The sequence below is a fragment of the Hyalella azteca genome, unplaced genomic scaffold (genome assembly GCF_000764305.2).
Source record: "Hyalella azteca isolate HAZT.00-mixed unplaced genomic scaffold, Hazt_2.0.2 contig16037, whole genome shotgun sequence".
NCBI lineage: Eukaryota > Metazoa > Arthropoda > Malacostraca > Amphipoda > Hyalellidae > Hyalella > Hyalella azteca.
Window position 1 is genome coordinate 178,332 of NW_025945864.1, and position 27,476 is coordinate 205,807.

General features: G+C 39.5%; 1 protein-coding gene across 1 annotated transcript; it reads right to left on the reverse strand.

Moving 5' to 3' along the window:
• Positions 1 to 2,631: 2,631 nt before the first annotated feature.
• Positions 2,632 to 20,483, reverse strand: LOC108678767. The gene is made up of 11 exons (XM_018167235.2): positions 17,618 to 20,483; positions 16,796 to 16,930; positions 16,289 to 16,369; positions 14,746 to 14,951; positions 12,764 to 14,059; positions 12,499 to 12,604; positions 11,972 to 12,091; positions 11,530 to 11,718; positions 7,972 to 8,076; positions 6,196 to 6,574; positions 2,632 to 4,914 (listed from the first exon to the last, which is right to left on the reverse strand). Exons 1-11 carry the CDS (start codon positions 19,686 to 19,688, stop codon positions 3,186 to 3,188), a joined length of 6,417 nt encoding a protein of 2,138 aa, XP_018022724.1. The 5' UTR covers positions 19,689 to 20,483; the 3' UTR covers positions 2,632 to 3,185.
• Between the last annotated feature and the right edge of the window lie 6,993 nt (positions 20,484 to 27,476).

Here is a 27,476-nt window from a genome sequence, read left to right on the forward strand (position 1 = left end):
GCAAACTCAAAGGCTCAAGTAAACAAAAGAAAATCAATTAACAACAAAGAATTTTTATTAGTTTATCTCGCTCAGCAAAAAAAATTCCCTTGACAAAAAATTTGCGCATCATAAATTTATGATCATCGGTCAAGGTCATCACCAAACTCAAACTGTGCATAGACCTAGGTAGCCTACCTAGAAATTGAATGTCACAGATAACAAGTAAAAATCACAGAAAATGTCATTTATTTAACATCTACATAGGAAGACTTCAGAGTACTACTGTTAAGTCTGTTAGTAATGGATAAGCACACTTTGCATGCTTCAAACGTTTTGAAGTTGAGTTTTATTTCAAGTGTCCCTTATTTGTTCGGGAAATTTCCGATCCGGACTTCTGGAAAGACTACGGCGAAGAAGCAGAATGGGCTCAGTCCATATAAGGCTGAGTCGCTGCTCTCGTAGAAGCTTAATTTTGTAAACTCTTAACTGCGCGGTCGTGTTCTGTTCCACTACGTGCTTAATGTTACCTTAGTTTCCTAAATTCTCTAAATGAATGGTGTTAATTTGTTGTGCACAACCTTTGATTTGTTTAAATTTCAGTTTTGGGGTGCATGCGTTTTTTCACTTCTTTTGACACTTTGGCCAGCTCGTCAAATTGCCTATTTGACTTGAAACCTTAAAACTTTAAACTTTAACTATTAACCTCTAAACTTTAAACCTTAAAATTAATACCTTGACTGGCCAAGGTGGTCATTCTCTATACTAAGGTGACCTATATTTATGCTCGGAACTGCCGCGCGTTAAATTAAATTTAATTATTAATTACTACAATTGATTTCTACGTCTGTAAGCACTACGCAGTATGTGCACTTAATCTTAATTGATTAAGGTGAGCCATAAGCTTTTATTAGCGTAAACTTAACTGCTTCTCATTAACTTCTGAAATATCTGAATTATTGCCATTTATTAGCTTATTGACTCTATTGTAATGATGCATTTGTTTTACCAGAACGAGGAAATTAATAATGAACTGATTCTAAAAAATCGGAGGTTTGTCACAATTCTCAATTGTGCACTACACCGCACGGAACTCGTGAACCAAGTAACAACCTCCAAACCGTTAGCTATTATTTTATATACGTACAACTGACGCGAGAACGTTCGGTGTTGCGATAACAGGTGTCGGGAACGTTCGCTCCACTCGCATTCACGAATCACGCCTCACGAGAGCTAGGATCATATCCTGGAAGCAGTTTGCTTAAAACCCTATGAACATTAAATTACGAGCTATTCCACTTGACCCTAAGAAAATCTGAAGCACATATATACTATAAAAATATTACATAAACTCAGTTCAAATACATGTATATTTTCAAAAGTACGTTCGTTGGAAGCTTCTTATCGTACAACGAGATATGGTATCGAAGATAACATTGCTTAATTCATGCTTCAACTCTCAATAGCATATTTAAAGTTAGGTATCAATGATACAAGTGTTCAAGTAGTCTCGTGAGGAGCGTGTGGCAAGTCGATTTTTCAGCCCATATTGAAGTATATCATACATGACATCATAAAAAATATCTATTTTGTCGCTCCGCCATTCGACATCGCGAGGTATGTCTTAAACTATTCGGAACTATAAAAAATACTAAACAATATTGTGGTCTTCAATATTAGTCATTCTCCCCAATAACTCCTAGAAGCTAACGATACAAAATTCACCTCTCAGCAGCAGCCACTGCACTCACCTTGCTGCCCTTCAATAATTGCATAAAGATGCTCGGGGTAGGCGCTTGGTGAATATCATTAAGATTAGAGAAGCGAGTTGAGATGCGCAGCTAGCGTTGAAGTTTCTGCAAAGTTTGGAATTCGCTACAGGCCACACATGGCCTAATAATAAACACTCTCACAAATATATCATAATTATAAATGGTAAAATTAAACTTTTTTGCGTTACAATAAATTCGAAAAAACTTATTAGGTGCTACAAGAAAGTTCTATTTGATCGTGTATTTACGAGAGGGTGTTTTTGTTTGCCTGGAAAAAACTATCCTTTTGCAACTTGAGTTTCATTGACGGTAATAATAATAGTTTCCTCTAAATGCACGAAACGAGTGCAGTGGACGTTTCCCTCTCAGTTGGCATGAATATGTTTACATTCCTGACAGGAGTGCAGCGAACGTTTCGATCTCAAGTGGCATGAATGTGTTACGTTACTTCCCAAGACGAAAGACGAGTGCAGAAAACGTCTCTCTCAGTTTTGAGTCCTATGAATGTGGTATGCTTAATAAATAACATTACATTAACATCTGTTGCAATTTGCTCCACATTCTTCACAAATTAATCAACCGAGTATTGAGGCAGTGCACGACTGCACGTTTCGAATGTCACTCCCAACCATATTATTTGTGACACTTGTTTGTCACAAGCACTTCACAAAAGAGAAGAAACTGCATGAGAGTGAAGAGTGAGATCGCTAGCCCAAAATATGGATAAACCAAAATTTATCCATTCGATATTAGAAAACAAATAATATAAATTTTTTTTATAGCAGATGACAGCGAGCTTTTACTTAGTCAATTGTCAAAATCCATGATAGGAACAAAGAAATACTAACGGAAATGGCGCTATGTGAAATAAAACCAGAGATAGTGTACAATTTATGAAGAACTCGTGTGCAACAGGTGTGGTGGCGTCATGGAATTCGGAACGTACCACAGCAGCAGTGGACAAGACGGGAAAAGTAATAAATTTATTTGAGTTATTTATGTTATTTAAATCTATGATGAAAAAAAATTAGCCGATGAGTAATGAACACAGCTTTAAAATTGTCAATGCATTGTAGGCATAGCAACTGCGATGATAAATATATGAGTTGGATTATGATAGTTGGAAATATGACAAATAGGAATTATTTATCATAACGCACAGCATTAACAGTGAAGTAAATAAATAATGGGTTGATTGTAATGAGAATGAACCTTGTAAATAACAAACAAGTACAACCAAACGCATATAAACTCCGGAGGAGGTAGACGGCTGTGTAAGATTTGCAAGCATACAAATTTATTTAGTTTCATTTCTAATTATTTAGATGTACACACAAACCATTTTTAGCACAATACACGTTCCTACTATAGGTTAAAATAAAATGTTGCTAAGACATTAACACTAGACCATCGTCACTGCCAACAATGTCTATCTTATACATTTAAAATTTTTTTAAGCGCAGAAATGAACGCTTCACCAGAGTAGTTAGAGGTGCCTAGCTGTTGTAATTCACTAGCAAGATTTAGATCGCTCGCAGAAAACTTGTAATTGCGAGGTTTCTTCACGAATATGGTAGCTAATTGTTTATTGAACATTTCAATTGTGATCTGGGGGTCGCTAAGAGCAGTCTTGACTTCCTGGACGAACCATGAATCGTCGGCGGAATCAACTACCACTGCAGGCGACGGCCGTTTACCCTGAGCCTGCGTCGCGCTGTTGTTGTATGAGGACGTAGATGTGTGCGAGGGAGCGACAGGAGTGACAGAGGTTGTTAAGTGTGTGGCAATGTTGGTATACGCGGCCGAGGATGTGGTACTGTAAGCACTGCGGGGGGAAGGAGCATCTCGAGGAGGTAATCCTGGTAAGTAGGGATCGGTGAGGCTTTCAGACATCGACGCCATCAGAATTGCGTTGGCCGTTTGAGAACTTGAAGGCAAGTTTAATGGCATAGAAAGTGATGAGGCATAAGATTCTTCAGAATATGATGGCTGTCTGTGAGAATACCCGGAGGTACCAGACGCCCTAGTGCTGCTGTAGGACACGACGGGTGACGCGACGGGCGAAGTAGACGTGTAAGGAGGATACGACTTTGATGGGGCAGATGGTATGGTCGGCGGCGACGCACGAGTCGGCAATGACATGCTCATGTGCAGGGCAGATATTGATAGATAGATGGCAGTTAGTTCTTCGTTATTGGCAGTTTTCCCTTCATAGGCGAGAGTGTTATTGATGAAATTTAGAATTTCGCCAGGATTTTTACCAAGGGTAGCCTTAGCAATGAGATCCATATCGATATCGTCCATAATAATCTTCCCTGGAGCCGAAACGCCCGGAGCAGGAGGAGATCTTGACATTTTCGGCGGCGACACTCGCGCAGGCTTATCGGCTTCTTTAAGGAGTTTTTCTGCAGCCGCGATTCCCTTGCGCAATTTTTCGCTCGACGAATGAGAAGCAGTTTTTAGTTGCGTTCTCCATTTTTCTGTAATCATCTTGATGAGAGTCACGTTGTCGGGGTCGGTAAATATCTTCAGCGCTTCAGGTGTGTCGTAACCACAATCTTTGGCCATTGTGAGAAGGCCTTTGAGTGCTGTTCCTAGGATACCAAGAGGACCACAAAGATCTCCTAGAGCAGCATAAGTCTCCCTGATGGAGGACCCTGTACTTGGTGGTGCTTCTAGTGCAGGGGGAACTGCTGATGTAGATTTCGTGGCTGTCAGCCTAGCGACGTCCTCTTTTGTAAAAGCTAAACTTTGCATCAACACCGAATCTGAAGGCATTGAACCACCAACATCAAGAAAAGCTTGAGAAGTTGAAGTTGAAGGAACAACCAAATGATGATCAGACATAGCAGTTTTGAGGGGTTTCTTTTTATTCAAAACCTCTTTGTACTTGTTAACCAACTGCTTTCGTTTCTGCTGCCATGCTTCGTTTTTGGTTTTCTCCAATTCGCTCTCCCAAAAAGCTGACCAAACGCTCTCCTCCAGATCTTGGTCCCCCTCAGTCCCCGCCATGCGCTCCCTGTAGCACGTAATGAACTGTTCGTACTTAGCCTCGTATTCAGGATGCATCTCTGGCACCTCCTTGAACACGCTGTACTCCTGCTCATGTTCCGCCCGTAGCGCCTTCTCCTCAGCCAGGAACTGCTGCGGCGTCAGCGTCGGCCTGCCAAACATTATATTAATGAACACAAACACAACACACAGCGGTCAAGATTTCCAGGAGGGAATTAATTGATCAATAGGCACCGGCATACACGAGAAACTGATCAATAGGCATCGGCATTCGTGAGGAAAGTAACTGATTAATAGGCACAGGCATTCGTGAGAAAACTAACTGATCTTAGGCACCTGCATTCGTGAGAAAACTAACAGATCAATATGCACCGACATCTATGAAAAAAATAACTGAGAACTAAAATAGAGAGAACAACACATATTATGCAATCAATGTGATTAGCAGTGAATGATTACACGTTCCTGGTTTTTAAGTTGGTCTCGTAAATATAACTTCAAAGCGAAGCAAATTACATAGGTAAAATTAGAATTATCCGACACCAAATTCTTCCGACATCATCACTAAATATCATTAATAATTTACTGATTCATTCAGTCAATGTAAATGCTACAAAAAACCGGTATTGCCTAAGGTTAGAGAAGGAAGTAGGATGCTATAAAATTTTCAGTTCAATACAAAAAAAAATTAGATCAGTACTCACAGCATGCAGTGAGTGATACTGTGATAGAGAGCTCATTTTCTCGTCCGTCCGTCCGTAAAGTCACGGACGGACGGACATGACGAGCACAAATGCGCCTTTTTTCCATAAATTAGAAAATGGGCTAAAAAGACTGGAGCTAATCAATGCAAACCTCAAACCTTGCACAAATGTAAATCGAAATAAGTTTCCACATCCAACCTAAATTTAAATATAAAAAAAAACCTGCGCCGGATCAATTCAGACGAGGAACGTTCATTTCAAGATGAAGAATATGCAAAATTTCAATTGCAGCCTCACCGATTGAAATCGTCTACAAATATTCTGAAGACTCAATCGTGCGTTTGGATAATTAGATTAGTTGACTAACAAGAATACTTTCTTGCGACGAATATTAGACCATTGTTGTGATTAACTATTTACTACTTACTCTATTTAGAAGGCACACAATATACTCAGTGCTTTCTGTGTATAAGATGAATTTGGCAACACGAATGAATGTGTTGTGATGCACATGTAATATATTTCATACTATTACATACCGGTATTATATAACTTTTTACTTAACATAATTAATCATCAATCAATTTCCAGTAAAGTTCTCACTGACGAACTAATAATCAAACCTCACACCCTCCTTCAACTGAAAGCTGAGGCACCGAAGGGAGCGTCTCATAGCGACCTTCAATGGCGAGGCTTTGCAATAAATAAATTACCTCCCCATCACTTACTTGTCTGACAGCACTGCAGCAGAAGCCTCCTCAGAGGACTTAGAATTATCAGTTCTATTGCGTTTAGGAGAACGTGACCGCGACTTGTTCGAGTGACGTGACCGCGATCGTGATCTAGCACCACTTTTCTTTGCACTACGATTCTCATCCCGCAGAGACACCTCGTCACTCGATGATGAAGAAGAAGAGGAACTAGAACTTTCATCACTGACACTTTTGCGGGCACGTCTATTGTTCTTAGCACCTCGCTTACTACCACCAACGCTAGTCACTTTCTGGGTGTCACTTCGGTCCGCCTTTGCAGCGCTAGGCTCGGGCTTGCCGGCATTATCTTCAGATTGATTTCCCAAAACTTCTGCCAGCTCGTCTTTTTCTGCCTCTGTTTCAGAGTTGAAAATTGGGAGAGGTGAAAAAATTACTTAAATGGTATATTGGTCTACAAAGAAAATCTCTCTTAAAGAACATAAAATGATTCTTAACAAAAACTTCACCAGAAGTATGTAGAATCTTCATGTTCCTATTAAATATGATTGGAAAACCATGCACATTATTGAATAATTCTATCCAAACTCAACATGCCTATAAATAATAATTTCGGTTAAAAGCTCGTAATTCTATCATCGACCGATTGCCACCTGCAGTATCACGGAGATTTTGTTGGCTGGAGCCACCCACTAAAACATCTTCGATCATAAATGCAGGAAGGTTAACATAGAATGAACAAATAAGTAAATACTTTGTAAAATGATGCACTACATCTATCAAGGGCTGACATCTCAGTGAATGCATGAACCCTCTGGAGTCAGCCCAACTCCGCGATACCGGAGGGTGCTCAGGCGAGGCACTCTACAACCACTGCACTGGCACTGTACTAAGCTGAGGTACAGTAAGGTGCAGCATTGTACAGGCACTGCACTGGCACTGTACTAAGCTGAGGTACAGTAAGGTGCAGCATTGTACAGGCACTGCACTGGCACTGTATTAAGCTGAGGTACAGTAAGGTGCGGCATTGTACGGGCACTGCACTGGCACTGTACTAAGCTGAGGTACAGTAAGGTGCAGCATTGTACGGGTACTGCACTGCACTGGTAAGTGACGCACTATACAAGAACGGAAGTGGCACTGTACTCAGTTGGAGCACAGTACAGTGTACAGGCACTGCACTGGCACTGTACTAGGTTAAGGCACTACACACTGTCCACAGTGTAAGCTGTGCACGACTGTAACTGCTCATTACAGTCACATCCCTCACTATCATCACAGTCCCTGAACTCAACAACATCGCTGCGATTCAGCCTTCCATCTATCAAAATTTCAATGCAAGGTCTCTCGTTCAAGCAAAGCTCAATTATTTCCAAAATATATCATCAGTTAATTATAAACTATTATATGTGATCGACGTTTAGGAAGTTATTCACGGCATTCTAACAGGGAATTTATGTTCCATACATCACAAAGATTTAGAAAAAAAAAGAGATCAATATAATCACATAAAGCTGTGTTGAAACATCACAGCATAACGACTTCTGTTAATGCTCTACGTAATACACATGTAGGTTACCTAAATTATATCATTGGCAATTCACAGTGATAAGCAGAAACAGTAATAAAAGTTACAAGTTATTTCATCAACAATTTCGACTTAACATTAATATATTTCCATGTATATAAACAGTGATTTGTATCTAAGTTACACGTATTTTCACACGAGATAAATCACTAAATACGAGAGGCAGTTATGAAGACAATACTCACGCCAAAGGTCGCCGTACTCACCCTTGACTTTCCCGACGAGGGTGAACTCTGTGGAAAAAAGCTCCTGCGCTGTCGTCACGTCCTTGTCGTAAATGTCGTGAGCCACGACTACTTTGTTGAGCCGCTCTGTCGGGTGACAGGAGCATAACAGATACTAGTTAACAGAGTAATGATACGTCAGGCGTATCAATAACTAAATGTTATCAAAAATCAATAACTAAACGTTATCAAAAATCAATAACTAAACGGTATTGAACATCAATAACTGAATGTTATCGAACATCAATAACTAAATGTTACCAAATATCAACAAATCATGTCATTAAAGATCAATAACTGAATGTCATTAAAGATCAATAACTGAATGTCATTAAAGATCAAAAACTAAATGTCATTAAAGATCAAAAACTAAATGTCATTAAAGATCAAAAACTAAATGTCATTAAAGATCAAAAACTAAATGTCATTAAAGATCAATAACTAAATGTCATTAAAGATCAAAAACTAAATGTCATTGAACATCAATAACTAAATGTCATTAAAGATCAATAACTAAATGCTATTGAAGATCAATAACAATGGCCACGTCAGAGATTACCGCCACCGTCAGCTTCTGACATCAAATAAAATAAAGGCACTGGAGTAAAAATTGAGGATCCGGTTACGTTTGTAAGGAAATACCTGAACAGCAAATTGTGTACATGCAAAATGAGTAATTTCTTGCACAGAATGGTTCACTTTTATCATTTCACGATACAATCATATTTCAAATGCACAACATTAATACTTAAAATTAGTAAATTTTGTAACTCATAACACATACATAGAGTTGGGTACTGCCACCTTAGCAAACAATGCTTCACCAATGCAGCAATGCAGCAAGCTAACACATATAAACATTCATATGTCAGGAATTCTGGAGAACTTATGAGTGTAAAAAGGAAACCCTAATAAAAAATTATGGATACAACAGCGCTAATTGCGCGACTCTGTCCAGAATTAGGGCGACACGGATTAACAAAAAAAAACACAAATGTAAAATCGCAAGCACTAGAAATCAAAGTCATTCCGATGATATAAGTTATCTGAGTTAAGGGGGCGACCCGCCCACCTTACGCCGCAAAATGCCCTATTTTTTTACTTTCTAACTTAATTATAGCATATTCAGAACTGGCTTTTGATATCCTAATCGCCTTGGGGCAAAGCAGAATGGTACTCCCTCCTTTAAATTATTTCGGAACTTAATTCAAAAGATGACTTTTTTTAGACTTCTTCGTTTTTAATACGCCACAATCTTATTGCTATACTTCAAATTATTTTTCAACAATTCAATCCAACCTACAAATGATGGCTGCAAAGCGTCAAAAACGAATAGAGGAATAAGGCTAAACTCACATTTCCACAATGGGTGGATACGTAAGTGCGGCAACCAACCAAAGAACTGCATTAAAGCTTCCTCAGGAGCAAGCACTTAATCTTAAACCAACATATTCTGACAAATTCATCAAAATTAGAAGCCAAAAGGAAACAAAGAAAGCTATAATATTGCAAATATTATTCATCAAGGAACGAGAGAACATGTGCTTCACTTGAGGTATACATGTCTAGACATTATTTATTGAGGGTATTTGAAGTGACGTACGTTATCCGCGCACCTAAGGCGATTAGGGTTAAAGCATTTGAGAATAAATATTCTTCTATCTGCCTAACAAACTTAATAATACAGTACACATGAGAACTAATTTAACATTCCAGTTGATGAGTAATTGTTAGAGATTATTTTACAAGAAGCATTTTTAATTTATTGAACAACAGATATATAATATATACGTCATCAATGATAATGTTATCTCAAGGCCGGGTACCTGGAGAGCACAGGCTGATTAACTATCAATAAAATCAATGCAACAAAAGTATCCGTTTTCATATTAACCTCTGATAATAATAACAAAGAAACGTCTACTACTCAAATATTCGATCAAGTCACTTTTGAAAGTTTATTTTAACAAAGTATTTCATTCACCCTTAACCTTAAATTATTGCATTTGAAACTGATATTAAAACGGTAAAAGCTTGCAGACATTTCTTCCTATAGGTTTTCACGCACATATATTCGCTTTCCTGCAGGAATAATTCACTAACAATCCTACCAAGCTTGATACTTACCGAGGACGTTACAGGCTTCTTACCACCAAGATTCAGGCACGTGATAAACTACACACTATATTCTCGCCGGTACGAGTAACACATTCTCCACGTACAAGCACTTTGGACAACACTGTTTCTTTGGCCCAATTAGTCTCGCTTTAAAATAAATTTAGAACAAAGCATCTTCTTCCTGTTTCCGAAGACTAGTAAGGTTATTTTTTGATGATGGGCCGTATGGAATATCCATTTTCCACTCAGCGTGTTTACTCGGCTGATCAAATTCCAATCAATTTTGTAAGTTGGCAGAAACGTGAATACAAAAATGGCACTCGGTTCTGTCATGATGGGTTCGGAACTCAAAACACAGCACCGTAATTGGCATTTTTTATTACAAGTGCAGGAAATCGAAATTAATTTCATCATCACTCACGAGTCGAAAATTAAGAAACGATTATGGTTCTTTGCGTTCTTTTTAAGAAATGCAACCATGGCTCGCGTTCTCCGAAGTAACTCAAGAAATGTGACTCGAGATCGAAGCATCGATCGCGTTCATTAAATTGAAAGGGTATAAAGAAGCAATGGAAGATATTTTTATTCCACAACTGAAAATCCATAAATTAACAATTAGGTAAATTCCTCAGAAGACACTCTCGTCCGGAACTTTCCTCGCTATATGTCAAACTCAACTTTTCTCTTGTACACTCGCTGTAAACACACCAAGCTAACTATTTCCAGGCATGATCCGAGAAAGAGACAAGTTTAAATTGGATCCGTACACGAACATCAACCAGCATAACAGAGATGCAGCATTACTTGCGCTTAGGCTGCAAAATTGATAAAGATTAGTTCTGAAGGACACCGGTAAAATACGCGAGTCAGGCGGCACCAAACGAAATTTTTATCACTACGCACAAGCCGCAAGCAATCTGAGTTATGAAGTTGGTAACAATTTTACCCGAGTTTCTCAAATGATAATTTAACTATGCAAAATCAATCTTTTTTAACAAGGTATACGAAAAACTGAATTTTGTCATTGTATATGATACAAGACAGACTCACTCGCTCGCAAGACTTGCTTTGTTGTGAGCACAGAGAACATTTCAGGTGCAGATGCCGGTAAAATTTGTAGCGGGTTAAATTTTTGGTAAAAATCAGTTACAGTATGGGTTTACTTGCTATTTTGAAGCTCTTAACTAATTATAGGACAAATGTTAATGTTAGCTCAATTGAAACATGCCGGAAAATCTAAAACCCTTGCAGGATGGAACAAAAATAACCCGACCAATAATTAAAACTCATAAGAACGCAAAGAAGGTACACTTTTCCGTCGTATTTTAGAGTTTTGACCGATCAATATAACTTAACAAATATCCTATCAGTCAAACAACTTAATCTTTATGAAAAAAACATGAAGAAAGAAATTGCGCTTACCTGGATTGCTGAGTTGATTGTAGACGAGGACGATGAGGTCGACGAGGGCGGCGAGACGCTCCTCGTCCTCCAAGATGGACGAGACGTCGTCCACGATGAGGGCGTTGAGGCCCTTGAGGGGCCCGACCCCGCGCTCTGCGAACATCGCCAGCAGCCCCGGCACCGTCCCCAGGATGATGTGACAGCCTCCTGTTACAGTCAAAGGACACATAATACTCTAGTAATTTTCATAAGACAACCAAAAACATATTTATATTGACAGAAGAACATCTTGATTACTTGCAGTTAATGTCTCCATTGTAAACATATATTGTGAAGACGTGCGCGGCTATATACAACGTGTGCACACGACTGTCGAACACACATCGAGTATGTTCAGTGTCAGGGTAAACTTATGTGCTCCAGATGGATTTAAGTTGCCAATGAAAGTTATACAACAAACCGGTAACTTGTTTGATCTTGTGTAGGTTGCGTATGGCCCCAGCTAAGAAGTAGAATGTGTTGTGCAGTCCCGCGACGTAGAGGTCGTTCCAGGCGACGTGGTAGAACATGTCAGGCGACTCTGCGGGAGACGATGGAGCGTCAATTCAGCTCATATATTTTGTTAAGTCTTGGCAACATTTAACGACTGCGCCTACACTAGCACCGTCAACTGTTGTGACTTGGCTATCACAAGTAAATACGATCGATAACAAGTATTATTGAACGTATTAATAACTAACACTATAGAAGTAATCGTAGGTAAAGGACGAAGTAACCCACGCTGGCGGTAGGCAGAGAGTAACAGCAGAATGTAGAAACCAAATAAAAAAATTGGAACATGTCAGCTGATCAAATCGAATTCTAGAATACAAAATGACGACAGAAAATGTTTTTAAATGAGCGAATTTAGAAGCGGGACGCAGCCCGAAAGTCAACAATTAAATAGATCAAGAAACAAATGTTGATGGGCAAATGAGGAGCCAGTACCCGGGTGCGCGTTGTTGCAGAGCGAGTCTGCGGTGCAGCGCCGCTGCTCGTACCACAAGGAACACACGTCAGCCAGGAACACCGACGGGTGCAGCAGCGACTCCATCTGCATAAACATCGTTATGAAAACAACAAGAACTTTTAAAATAAATAGTAAAATTTTATCCAGTGCGTACAGCAATATACTCGAGCTTATTTTCTGTATAATCATGTTCACAAAACATATGATCAGAGGCCAGCCTGCCAAGTGACGTCAAAAACTTGCCATGTTATGAGCGAGTTTGCAGGCGTCGCCCCGTGGACACTCGCTGACGGTACGCAGGTTGTTGCACATGACCGGCCTGTAGACGAACTTGCGGGGGTCCCTGCGCCTGTCTTTGTAGCCGTGAAATAACGGACAAGCGGGCTCGCTGCAGTATTCCGCGAGACACGGGTTGATCTTGAAACTGTAGATGTCCAAGCCTTTGTTGATGTCGTTCCTGATGAGGTATTTAGTGTGACTGTCATAGCTGCTGACAACTTTCTTGACGCGCGATTCGACGCCTTTCATGTCAGCTTTATTAAGAAATACTTTCTTAGAGGGACGTCTCACAAATGTCAGCTTGAGCTTGGTGTCGATGAGGCGTTGGTTGTGCAACAGCTGGAACATCGCCACGGCGTTTCTGCTTTTAGGGATATCGAGCAACCAGCCTTCACCGCGCACAAATATGGGGGGCTTGCCTCCGAAGAAGATGTCACAAAGATCCAGTACACCGGTTTTTGTTATGTTTTTCTGGGTCTCGATGATTTTTAAATTGTAGTTGCGACTCTTTACAGGTACCGCTGGGACTTGTACGATACGTGCCTCTGGCGAAGGGCTCCTCAGAATTGTGAGAGGCGCAGGGGAGTGGCGGCCACGGCCATCTCCAAAAGGCCTTTCTTCCTCTCGTCGTTTAGGTGGATGAGGTCCACGTTCGGGACTCATGGGCCCTGGGTAGCTCACAAGTCGCCGCCCATTGCTCCTGTGATTGTCGGGGCTCGGGCTTCGGTCAGGGCTCATGCTAGGCCGTCGAGGATACCGACTCACTCGACCTTCATGTGGACGGGGACTTTGGGATCGAAGCTTTGGCAAGCGAGGACTTCGGGATCGCGGCTTCGGCAAGCGAGGACTTCGGGACCGAGGTTTTTGCACATGAGGACTTCGGGACCGAAGTTTTTGTGGGCGAGGACTTCGCGACCGAGGTTTCGCCAGTCTAGGACTTCGGGACCGAGGTTGTGCCAGTCTAGGACTTCGGGACCGAGGTTGTGCCAGTCTAGGACTTCTGGACCGAGGCTTCGGTAGTCGAGGACTTCGGGACCGAAGTTTAGGCTGTCGGGGACTTCGTGACCGGGCGACCGACTTCGTGGGAGTTGGTGATCGAGTTTTGATGCGCTTGAGACTTTTCTTGTGTGTTCGATGACTAGGACTTTTGCTGGATCGTTTTCCTTTTGTGAGGACTTCTTCTCCAATTTCAGAGTCTAAAGAGTCCGACGAAACAGAAGAAACGCTCAGCTTGCGGTACCGCCTTTTGGATGTGCTCATCTGGAACTCAATGTTGATACAATGAAAATAAACATTCAAAATCATGTGAATCAAATGATGCAAAAAGACCAGACATTAACAAATACCGAAATGCGCGTTTAAGATAAACAATACCTTTGCATGCTAGTCGAGTTAGACCTTGTTAGTTAAATACGGGATTTGAAGTTGTATAAACCTCAGTCTTTTATGACGGGAAGCACTCTTTTTAGCGCATTTTCTCATTAATGGAAAAAATGCACTATTGTGCTCGTTATGTCCGTCCGACCGTCTGTCTGTCTGTCCGTCCGTCTGTCCGTGACCTCAACTTTTCGTCGACGAGAAAATGCGCTCTCTGTCACTCACTGCAGTGAGTACTGAGTTATATTTTTTTACGCTTATTCAGTAGCGCATTTCCCTTAGAAATTTAGCTAACCCTTCACGACCTTTGCTCCTACAAGAAGTTGGCGGCATTCTAACTGCATAGTGAAGGCAAGCAAATCTCGGTAACTCCTAATTTGTAAGTGCTTTAATGACACCGAAATATATTCAATTTCCGACATTCGCACCTTTAACTGGCATGTCAATCAAGCAAACAAAGCAATGTGAATGAATTGTCCCAAAATGTAGCACAAATTCAACCAAGTATCCGTGGTAAATATCAGAGTATCATTAGTAAATAATCCAGTCATAAGTCTTGAAAGATTTACCGCTTTTTTATCAGCCTTTTGGCTGATCTTCTCAGTTTTCAGGGAAGACGTTGGTTTATCTGGGATAATTTCCCCGACTTCGGGAATTGTGCTGATAATTAGCTCCACTTTCTCAGGGGCAGGCTTCGCTTCTGCTGCTGCAGGAGATTTGGCCTCGTCAGTAACCTCGTTGTCCAGCGCAGGACCTTCTTCTTTTGCCAACGAGTCTATTAGAAAATAAATTAAACATTTGTATAGTGTGTATATATCTATATATATAGGGCACGTCTTAGTGACATGTGACAAATTCGTGGCAGCAAGCTATTTAATGGAAGCAGCCGGTCTCTACACAGAACACCCCACCACACACACAAGGACGAAGAGTCAGTACTCTGGCCGCGGCTCGGTTATTAAATGGAGGGATCCTGCACAGTCTCCCCCTCCTTGCGTTGTAATATGTTACTATTTTGGAGGTCTCATTTTCAAAGTCCGGTTGGGAGCCAGTCCGGTTATCATCTTCCAAGTGTACAATATGATATACCTTTCTCTTCTCCTATCCAGTGAGTACAGTCCCAAGTGTTTCAATCTTCCCCAGTAGTCCAGCTTCAGCTCCTTCATACCGCTGATCCTGTACGTGAAGGTCCGCTGGACTGACTCCGGTTTCCGCACCGCGCCCGCCATGAGTGGCGACCAAAGCTGGCAGCAGTTCTCAAGATTGGAAAGCATGAGGGCTCTGAAGAGAGTAATCATTGGTGCTGCTTCTCTCGTTCGAAATGTCCGAACGAGACAAAACTGAGTATATTTACTGTATGAAACACTGAGCTAAAAGAACACTGAGCTCACAAAAAGATCTATAGGCTCAACAGAAAGTCGTAAATAACTTTGGAGGCGCTTGGACCACACTTGACGTCCAAGCACTTTGGCCACACCTGACAACTTTGCTTTCTGACTACTGCTAAACTCTCTTATTTAATTAACTTGTTTATTGTAAAAAATTTGACACTCTACTTTCACTTTTTTACATATTAGATACAATAGCTACATAAACTGATTTTGCTTTTGCCGAGTCCGACTTATCCCAACCGGGTATTGGTGTAGTGACCTGAACACTTTTACACTGAAGAATTTACACTTTTTTTCACTGATTTTCCTCCGTAACACTGAAATCATCTCTTTGGCCAGGCTGTATAAATTAACAACGTCATCTGTTTAGTTAGACGTCATCTTTTTAGCATAGACATCATCTGTTTTTATCCTCTCGTGTATTTTTTAGCCACTTATAACGTGCCCTCGAAGTTCGATCTGAACGAGACGCCACGACAATCTCTTCGTGGAATAATAATAATAATAATAAGTGGCACAGCAATAAAATATTTATACATATAATCATCACACACCAACGATTAACTTAAGTGAGATTCAGAGATTCAAGACAAAGCCGACACGTCCTGCCGCGACCGCCACCGATGAGGGAGTCTACACACACATCACGTGTCCCACCACACAAACCACACATGTCCCAGCAGACACACACACACGGGGTGTTTCCCATCAAGCCACTCACCCCAATGAGTGGAGCGGCAGGAGCCTTTCAGGAGCTTGTCGATGGCCCTCACCACATCCTTGTCAATGGATCGATCTCCACCTGCGCATAAGAGAGAACAAATGTTATTCATTCTGATCATCACAAGGCACAGAGGGATATTTTATGGATAACTAATTTGCGATACAACTGTACTTACTGTTTCTGCCAATACTACAGATAGAGAAAACTAAATAATAATGTATAGTTCAGCCTATCCCAGTCAAAAATTGAGAACTTTTTACCAGCCATTAGGCGTTACACAGATGATTATGAGCAAAGAGAGGGCGATTGGCCAAAAATAAGAGTCCAGCTTATGGTGATAAATTGTTGTGCTTGAACAGAAGCCGTGAAAAAATGCATGTAAAACTATCGGACTAAAAGTAATGTTGCAGCCCTCGATCATGCAGCCTTGCTGTGCTGACAATATGACAGATCCAGACACAATTCTTAAGACATGCAAGATGCTGATTAGTACGGGGAACCCACGGGACGGTCCAGCGTCGTTATTAATGAAATCTGGGATGACGGTGGTCATCTTGCAGCCATCGATGGAGAGGCGGGCCATGAGGCGAGCGCATCGGAGAGCCTCGTCCACGCGGGAGAAGGTGACGCGGGCGCTCGCTGAGAGGGAGGGGGGAGAGCGTGTCATGTTGGGGCAGGACAACTCGTGCATCAAGACATGACACCCAGAAATTGGCTTAAAAAAGGCCAAAATAACAAGTCAATGACTTGTTTAGAAATAAAATTTTCAAGCATAAAATAAGGAAAAGAAAATTTTTTATGAAGAAGTTAGTCTTTTACTATCAAATTGTAATCTTTTACAATTTTACAATGTTAATTGTATTACATAAAAAATGTTAGGACCATGAAGCAGAGAAAGAAATCTAAGCTGACTTTCCCAAAAAATGCAGCATTAAAGTTACCGCCTATAAGGCCCAAGATGGCATAAGCAACTCTCATCAAACTCAACACAAAATATCATTAAACAAAACCCTTAAGCAGTCCCTTAGGACGGGTCTCAACACAAATAGCATTAAACAAAACCCTTGAGCAGCCATACTTAGGCTGGGTTCACACCATACGGCCGGGCACATGTCAAGCATATGCAAGTCACAGCCAGTCCAATATTATTTGATGAATTTATATAGAAGCATTCACACCATGAGCACGGTGTTGCACGGCTCGTGTGAATGCTTCTATATTCTTTGCATCACCTGTATAAGATTTGCAGAGAATAAACTTTTCTCTATTGCCTCAAACGCGAACAAAATTGTGACATAATGAGGAAGAAATAGCAAGGCTTCTCACCGTAGAGGTCAGAGGGGTTCTTGGTCATGACATAACGGGTGATCTGACCGCATGCCTGCAACACTCGTCGGAATTCGTAAATGCCGATGGGTTTGAAGACATTATTTACCGTGATCGTCACTTGCCCCTTGATCTCGGATGGCAATAATCTTGCCTTCTTTTCTTCTTCTAATTTCTTCTTTTGGAGTTCCTCTTCTTCGGATTTCTTTTTAAGCTCTTCTTTTTTCTTCTCGATGTCAGCTGCAACACTGGAGTAGAAATCAGCCAAGGCCTCGTCGGTCTCGGTCGTAGGTTCGGCCAGAGCGGGACCGGCAGTGATAGGCTTAATTATGATCTTATTGCTGCCGTTTTTGGCCTTGTTCTTTTTAGTTGTTTTAACGGCCGGTTTATTGATATCTGCCTTGTGTTTGACAAGGAGAGACTGACCCGCAGATTGCGGCGGAACTGACTGCATTGTCATGGCAGGTGAGCTATAACTCATGGGGTAGTTAGAGGGAACTTGGTGTGGCATAGGGTTGGCTTGGTTCATCATGGGAGGAATCATGGATGGATTTGCCATTGATGGAGGCGGCATACCATGTTGGGGAGGCATCCCATGTTGTGGAGGTATACCATGTTGGGGAGGCATACCGAGCTGTGGAGGCATACCGTGCTGTGGAGGCATACCGTGTTGTGGAGGCATCCCATGTTGTTGAGGCATTCCGTGTTGGGAAGGCATACCGTGCTGGGGAGGCATACCGTGCTGGGGAGGCATACCATGCTGTGGAGGCAAGCCGTGTTGTGGAGGCATTCCGAGTTGTGGATGCATACCTTGCTGAGGAGGCATACCATGCTGAGGAGGAATACCGTGTTGGGGAGGCATGCCATGTTGGGGAGGCATACCGTGTTGGGGTGGCATACCATGTTGCGGAGGAATACTGTGTTGGGAAGGCATGTGGAGTTGGGGAGGCATACCTTGTTGGGGTGGCATACTGTGCTGAGGCATTCCTGGCTGGGGTGGCATTCCTTGCCGGGGAGGCATAGCTTGCTGAGGATCCATACCTATCTGAGGTGGCATGCCGTGTTGCAGAGGCATGCCTTGTTGTGGAGGCATACTTTGCAGGGGAGGCATGTGCATCGGCTGTTGAAGAGGAGCACTCACACTAGGCGGAAGAACACTCGTATTGACAGGTGGACCAGACGCTGCTGTAGCAATGGGAGGAGCAGCAATAGCTCCCCCAGCCGCTGGTGTCTTCCGTTGCTGCTTAGACATGGCTTCTTTTTCCTCTTGCAGCATTGCACGCGTCTCAGCACCACAATTTTCAGAGGCAAACATAGCAGCCATTTCACACATAGATATGGTTTCGTTATCAGCCTCGGCTCCAGGTGGGGCTGGATGTGAGTTGCTGGTCGGAGTCTCGCCAGTGGGTCCAGGAGGGCCATTTGGCATTGTACCATTCCCTCCACTGGGTCCGTTAGGTCCGAAATCTCTAGAAGAATCACAGTCCCCTGAAGGACCATTTGGCCCAAGTCCGAAATTAAGATGAGAACCATTGGGAGCTGGACCGAAGTCACCCGGAGGACCCAAGTCTCCAGGAGGACCAAAATCACCAGAAGGACTAAATTCACCAGGAGGTCCAATGTTGCCAGGAGGTCCAATGTTGCCTGGAGGACCAAAGTTGCCTGGAGGACCAAAGTTGCCTGGAGGACCAAAGTTGCCTGGAGGACCAAAGTTCCCTGGAGGACCACAGTTGCCTGGAGGACCACAGTTGCCTGGAGGACCAAAGTTCCCTGGAGGACCAAAGTTGCCCGGAGGGCCAAAGTCTCCAGGAGGACCAGAAAAATTTCTGTGATCACCAGGTCCAGGTCCAAATTCTGGAGGACCACTATATCCTTGAGGACCAGGCCCAGAACTAAAATCTCCTTGCGGGCCACTGAAATTAGGCCCAGGACCAAAGGAACAAGGTCCAAATTGCCCAGGGGCCATGGGGGAAGGCCCTTGCGGTCCCCAGAAGCGTGGGCCATTGGGACCTTGAAATCTCATGCAGCTGTTGGGGCCACCAAAATTAGGTGGTCTTCCTGGATTGGACATCTTATCAATTTTTCCCACAGACCAAATTAGCAGAAATTAAGAAAATGATTTTTTCTAGCACTTTGTATCAATTATCTTCTGTCATTAGATTATAATATTATTTACTGTCATTCAATTATATCTTATTTGCATACACATTAATTGCTGTGTCTCAAATTACACATCACTTGACAGTCAGAAACATGAACAAGCCTGTAATGAAAACAGAAAAATTATGCCATACTAAAACTAATGCATATTTAATGTGTCAAGAAATGAATTTCACAACACAAATATCATAGACCTCATCAAAATAGACACATTGGACCTCATTCATTCTACATTACCCATTTTAAATTTGGTAGATGGAATGATTATGATTAACCAAGCCCCATTTGTATCATAGGCAGATAGATATTAAAAATACAGAGGGAACAACATAGGGAATATTATTGATACCCTGAGGCATCAAAGATACCACTGATACCACTGCATCTGCAACCGTCGTGGGCGCACTGCACAAGAATCTGGAAAAAGGCAAGGCAGGAAAAATTTAATTTAATTTAAAATTAATGTACAAAGTAAATATTTATACCACTAAGTAGAATAATATAAACCTAGTAGAAGAGATAATTTACTATTACCACAACCTAATTCTTTACAGAATTTACACTTGATTGATGAGTAAATATATATTGCTCATTAATTGCACATTTATTCTGATTTCTTGATGATTCAGTAGTGGTCATTGCTTCATTAAATCACTCAGGACAGTAATATAAAATCATGTAATGTAAAAATGAGAAATTTACCAGCAGAATTTCATTTATAATGTTAAAAAAATACATATACCAGCAAATAGTCCTTAAGAAGATTTTTCAATTCTGCTGAAAATAAAATCTGGTACTTAGATCATTTGGTTTCTCATTTATGGTACTTATTTATGGTACTTACTCTCATTTAAGTACTTACCATATATGACATGAAATGAATTCATTTCTAACACTAATAAAAACAGAATACTTGAATAAGATTTTTTGAAGCTCCATCATCCAGATTTATTATTGTAGGAAGAGGCAGGTACTCCATGGATGCAGGCACAAGCAACTGAAAAATATAGGGAAAAAGAGGAAATGAAGAAACAATCCTTGTCTATGTGAGAACTTGCAACAAAAGAAGGCTAATGATAAAGTTGCTGTAGGAGGTAAAACAAGGCAGTGAGTTATGCAAACGTTACCCATGACCAAACTGTAAGGAGAATAACTTTTTACCAGGAGTTGGCAGATGCTAAATAAATAACTAAATGAGCAGCAAAATTACAAACAAAATGAATTATTTGATTTTCAAAAATAATAAGGTAAAAAAACAATTGCCTTTTATATTAAATAATGTGCCAAACTGCCTTTACTCAAAGCCCTTCTGCTGGGCTCTGACTCTAATTAGTTTGGCTGAATTTGATCTAGTCCACGCCTTACACCACAGGGCCAAGCTCATGGCTAGTAGCAAGATTCATGGACATACAAAAAATAATTAATTTTAAATCTCCACTTAATCCACAACATTAAATACACTGCACCAATCAAAGCCTCCTTTTCCCATCTCATCTTTTCCATGTTAAATGTATTTCATCTTGTCAGCATAGATTAAATTGGCAAAATAGTGTTTGAGTTCCATTTTCCTTGCATGGGAAACGACTTCTAGTAATCAGTCACAAAAAATTCATTGAAAGTCAAAGCAGTTGTTGTCAAGTGCTTCACTTAATTTCTGTTACAGAACTAGTGGATAGAAAATAGTGATGATAAATCCTTTTTAAAGATTTCATTGTTTAATGAAAGTGATCCCGTACTATCCCAAATTGGAATTTTTACATGGCACAAAACTCTGAGGTCATTAATACAACAGCAGAAAGTTCTCTCATGTTGAAGCAGTCCTTGTGATTCAGCAATCAATATAAATGAAAATTACTCCATTTCCCTTAAGTAGCAACTTTTTACAGTAATAGGAAATAGTGGCAGGAAAATAGTGGCATTTGACTATCTCAACAGAAGACCTAACAGTTATGAAAAAGTGAGCAGGGAATGGGTTTTTATCCATCAATGTGCTACTGTGTGCACACGAGTCTGAGTCTATTTTGTTCATCATTCATATTTCCTCCTTCATTGGTGTATTATTGTCATAGACATTCTGAAGTACTGCTCAGTGACAAGTTCCAGGTAATTACTCAAATTTCAGAAGATTGTTTTGTAAAGAATGTATGCAAAGTATATTTTGTAATAAATTTGCATTTGAACAGAGGTATTGATTTTATGGATTAACTTTAAACCTTTGAGGTCTCAAAAAATTCAAAAAAAAAAATTCTCATATCAAGGTTTTTGCATGGGATGGCAGAACCACTTGAATATTTCATACATTAGGCTGAGACTAGGTTCCTAGAGCAAAAAGGCTCATAGGGAAATACAAAGTAAATGTTTTCTAATTAAGTGTATTTTCCTGCTCATAGTGTATGTTATAGTAAAGCTATTTGAATAAATTTTTAGGTTTAATGACTAAATTTATTATACATACCTCCAAAAAGTTGAAATGCTGCTGATTATAAGATTTTACCTTCTAATTGCTCTTGATAACCTCATATAAATGTTTCCACAATACAAGGCCATGACTCATGAGTCACACACTCATTTTGCTGGTAGCACTCCAGCAACATCCAAGGAGCTCCATGGTTCATAATAAAAGATGAATGTAGTATTTATATTGTTCAATTTAACAGCCAATCAGATGTTGATTCTTCTATTGGTTTGTTCCAGAATTTAACTTACTAATCATAACATTTTCTGATATGTTCACCCAATAAAGTTTATTCTACTTGGTACATATTTTTGATTGACTCTCACACTTGAAATCTCTGAAATTTCCCTTCACTGTCCAGATGTTCTTCTACTTGAAAAACATTGTCTTGCATTTATATTTGTTATTTGATGCTCATGCTGGTTTCAACATACCAGGGGATCTTTATAACAACTTGGGCTATACCTTGTCTCATTCAATTAAGGAATCAAACCATAGGATCCAGTTTTCTTCATTGAGAAAACGATTGGTTGCAATAAATCTCTTATATCTCTTCCAAGAGATACTTCCATCCTAATTTCCATCCTATCATCCAATTAATTTAAAATTGAATGGTCTCCAAACCTTGACATATTGTGGCTATAGGATTTGTTCTGCCTTCTATGATGTGCATTCTGAATTCAAACATACAGCAATCCCTTGATTAGCACGGATTATGAATTTCAGCCAATAATTCTTTAAATAAGGTCCCGTTCCGTAGGAACTCGTGCTGACTACAGTCAGTTTAACCGCTCCTTGTCTCGTTCATAACTCGAATGATCGAGTTCGGCAACGTTCGCCGGTAAGTGCGCCATGCCGGTGCTCTAGCCCTTTAAGCCCTGGTGTGACGAATTCGTCACACAGAAAATAAAAGCTTCTACCGAGAGTAATTAGCTACATGTTTGGAGTCTAGCCGCGAGTGTGACGGTAGCGTCACATGTTGTGAACTCGTTCGAACGACGTTCGATGGAGTAGGCACGTCGTTACTGCCAGTTTAACACAGACTGCGCGTGATCTGAAAAGTAATTCAGATTGTTTTTTCACTTTCGAAACATAATTCAGTGCGTAAAGGGCTAGTTACTCGTTAGCCTTCAACTGGTCAAGATCGCTGCCATATCTACTGCTCACTTTAATCAAACTACATAATTTTCCTTTCCTTTGCTATTTTTCAGGATTCATTATAATTATTTCCATATATTCTTAAGTTTGATTAGCGCGGTTTTGCTTAACACGGTAAAACTCGGGGATTTATTAACCGCGTTAATCAAGGGATTGCTGTACTCATAATTTACTTAAAATGAAAGGGTTTCCATCATGCCTTGGGTTTAGTAAAATTAAGCATATAATGACAAATGGATATTCTTACTATTATTGATGCTGATAGTAGGAAAACAATTTATTGCAATTTCTTCCATTTTGGTGGCCAATGTCCAAATAATTGAAAATGTTATCCCTCAAATATTTTTTAAATTTCAACTTGCATATTTAGGAGGAAAACAATTTCAAAATTGGTTCCTTCTTCAGTAAAAGGATGTTTTTCCTGACCCATAACTTTTACATTGGGATTTCTGAAAAATATGGCAAAAATCTATTTTAAAGCCTGCCAATTTCCAAGTCTTCTCACTCTGCTGTCCACTTTCACCTTGAACATTGGGCCAAGACTGGCTGAGAGTGATTTCATGATTTCAAGTAACTCGGTTCAACCTCTGGTGGCTTAGGCTTATAAATTCTGAACTGTAGCCTATTTTAAAGTGGAAACATCATTTTACTAACAGGTATATTTCTTATCCACTTGAAATTGAAAATAATTGGTTATTTGTGTCATCTTATGGCAATCTTGGTTTAAATATTTTCTTTTACATGTTTTGATTTTCAATCCTCATTGTAATTGTATTCTATACAATTGTTTGAACTGATGATGGAGCTGATAACTTTTTTGTTTTTTAAAACCCAATACAGAAAATGCACAATATCTGTCATTTTGAAATGAAATTGAATAAAAATGTAAAAGCTTAAAGTCATTAATAGCAAATTTTATTAATAAATTTGTTCTGGCAGAACCAAACCTCTAATATACTAGTTGATATTTATAAAATTTGAAAAACTCAAGAATTTGCCATCAAAGCCATAGTTTTCCTATCTAGTTCATTTAAAAGATTCTCTAGGCCTTGGCAGGAATGCAATTGAGCAGCCATCCAAAAACTGTGCAAATAAAATATTTCTAAGAAACACCTGCCATGTAATCTCAAATAAACACATTTATAAGTCTCCTCATTTATCACCAAACTCACCCTATAACATACATACCTTGACATAACTTATTACCTATAACATACCATTTAATAACATATAATAACATTTAATAACATATAATAACCTTTAATAACATTTCATATAATAATGCTACATATGGTAACACAACACAATATACTCTGATATGACCTTGCATAACATAACCTAACCAAACCTAACTTGACGTAACCTAACCTAACTTAACTCAACCTAATCTAACCTACCCAACATATCCTAACTCAATCTAACCTCACCTTACCAAACTTGACCTGAACTAACCTAACCTAACCAACCTAACATAACATAACCTAACCTAACATAACTTGACCTGATCTAACCTTATTTAACTTAAACCTAAAATAATCTGACAAAATAAAGTATACTAATCTGACCTAACCTATCCCAATTAAAATTTTTCTAATATATATATATAAACTGTAACCAATCTTAACCTAATAAAACCTAACATATCCCTTCCCATCCTAACTTTGCCTAACATAACCTAACCTAACCCAATCTAAGCTAACCTAACCTTTCTTAACCAAACCTTACCTACCCTAACCTAGCCAAACCTACCCTAACCCAAAATAACCTAACCTTATCTAACCTAAGATAATGTTACAACATCTCACCATCACTAATAGACAAAATAGAGGTTAGTTATATCAGGTGACCATTTAAATTTACATTCCTGTCAGTAAAGTTCTTCACAATAACCATTCACAAAAATATATCATTATGCAATCTTAAGTCACCATAGTATTTCTCCCCAGCATGATTCTTACTGGTAATTCAAGAGATCAGAAGCTGGCACATAACCTTGACATCCTAAACGAATGCAAGCTAATCTATTGCAAAGTCAAACTCTTGCATCCTACTGTGCATTAAATGTAACTCAGTCACACAATTTTATTTCTACAGACAGGTCAACTCCAAATGTCTCTACACCTCAAAAGCATTTGCAACAATTTGTTTCAAAATGCAGAACTTAATCACTATTATATATGAACTAAGTAATTTTTTATTTGCAGTCTGATGAAATATCTATTCCACCCCAACACCACTTGTGTCTTGCAGGAGCAATAGATGTTATAAGGGGGGCACTATGAGATGGCAAGGAGGCCAGGCAAAACTGCTCTCTGGCCAGTGCCTGGAATTAGGAGTTAAAAATATGACATATGATTATGGCCGATATGCGTGCAAAGCTTGGAACCAGTGGCTTTTGTCTTGGCTGTGAAAAATGGCTATTAGTTTTGTACCCTATTTTGCCCATCTCCAAGTGAAGGGTCAATTCCATGGGAGTTTTGACTTTGATTTCGGATGAGTTATCATGTTTATTTTTTATTTTTGAAAAAAAGTCCTAGTGATGAATAACCTTTTGCAACAGCTCTTGTAGAACACATCTGGAGAAGCTCTTCTGCCTAAATAAAAATTCCCGTGGGATGCTTGGAATGTGCATTTTTTTCAATCCTGGACTTCTGGATGGAACTTGATCTCAGAACAATCAATTTTTTTATTTTTTGAAAAAAAAAAATTCTAAGCAATGCCTAAATTCTTGTAACAACTTGCTATAGAACACATATGGGAAAGCATTTTTGTATAAAAAAGATGTTTGTGGGATATCTTTAAGATGTATTTTTGCCATACTGTCATTTTACATTTTTCTATTCAAATAAAAAAAGTCCAAGTGACTAATTTTTTCAATGGCATCTAAAAGTACACATCTGGAGAATCATTTTTGATAAATAAATATTCCTGTGGGATGCCAGGAAAATAAGTTTTATGGTTATTTGAATCCTGCACTTGGAATGTGAAGGCAACTTGGTATCAGGACAATTTATTGGTTTTCTTGATTTTCTCATATTGAAGTTCAAACAAAGACAATATTTTTTCAATGGCATCTTATAGAACCCAACTTGAGAAGCTTTTTATACTAATTAAAGATTTTGTTGAAATGCCTGGAAGATGCATTTTTTGAGTTTCATAATTGAGCTTTTTCATTTTCTTGAAAAAAAAATTAAATGACATTTTTTCAATGGCATTTCATGGAACACACCTGGGAAATCATTTTTGACCAAATAAAGATTTCTCCAGGATGCATGGAAGATGTACAATCTAAAGGGTTAATAAGGGACTATTTTGAGAATTTTTCATTAATAACTTTTTACCATGAAACATTTCATTAGCAAGTTTGGGCTCATTCCACAGGTCATTGTGAGGGCTATTGTATGGCATCTTCAAAAAAATGCCCTGTGCTATTTGTATGATGCCAAGCGCAGAGAAGCATCCTGAATTATGCCTGGGAATGGGCTAATTTGGGACACTTTAAATAAAACTTAATTAAAAAAACTGAATGGTTTAGTGATCATCATATTTCTTTGGAGAAATAAATCATAGTTTAGGTTAATTACTTATCATTCTATGTTGAATGGTGCAAAATATTATCTATGACATTCTATGCACACTTTTATGATGACCAATAATGCATTAATTTATCATTTAGTGAATTTTTTTCACTCAGCAAGGTACATATAGTCAAAATTGTTTTTTTGTCAATTGATTTTTTTGCTAACTGGAGTCTTTGTGTGTTGCTTTTTGGAGTCTTTGTGTTTTCAAGGGTGTCCAGTATTAACTTGAGGGGGTGTCTCTCAATACCCCATTGTGCAGAAATGGCTGCCATTTTGTTTTCAATTGAAGTACAAAAATTCCGTCAATGAAGTTTTAAAGCAGACACTTGTCAAACTTTTTTCATGCAAAATTTTTTAGAACAGCAAATAATTTTTTAACTACAAACCTAAACAGAAGTAGAATTTTAAACTATCACTTTTCAACATTTTTTCAAGGATTTTTTAGACCTAGTAAATGTATGATTTCATAACTTCCTTTATGCTACATAGAAAGGAAAAATGTTGA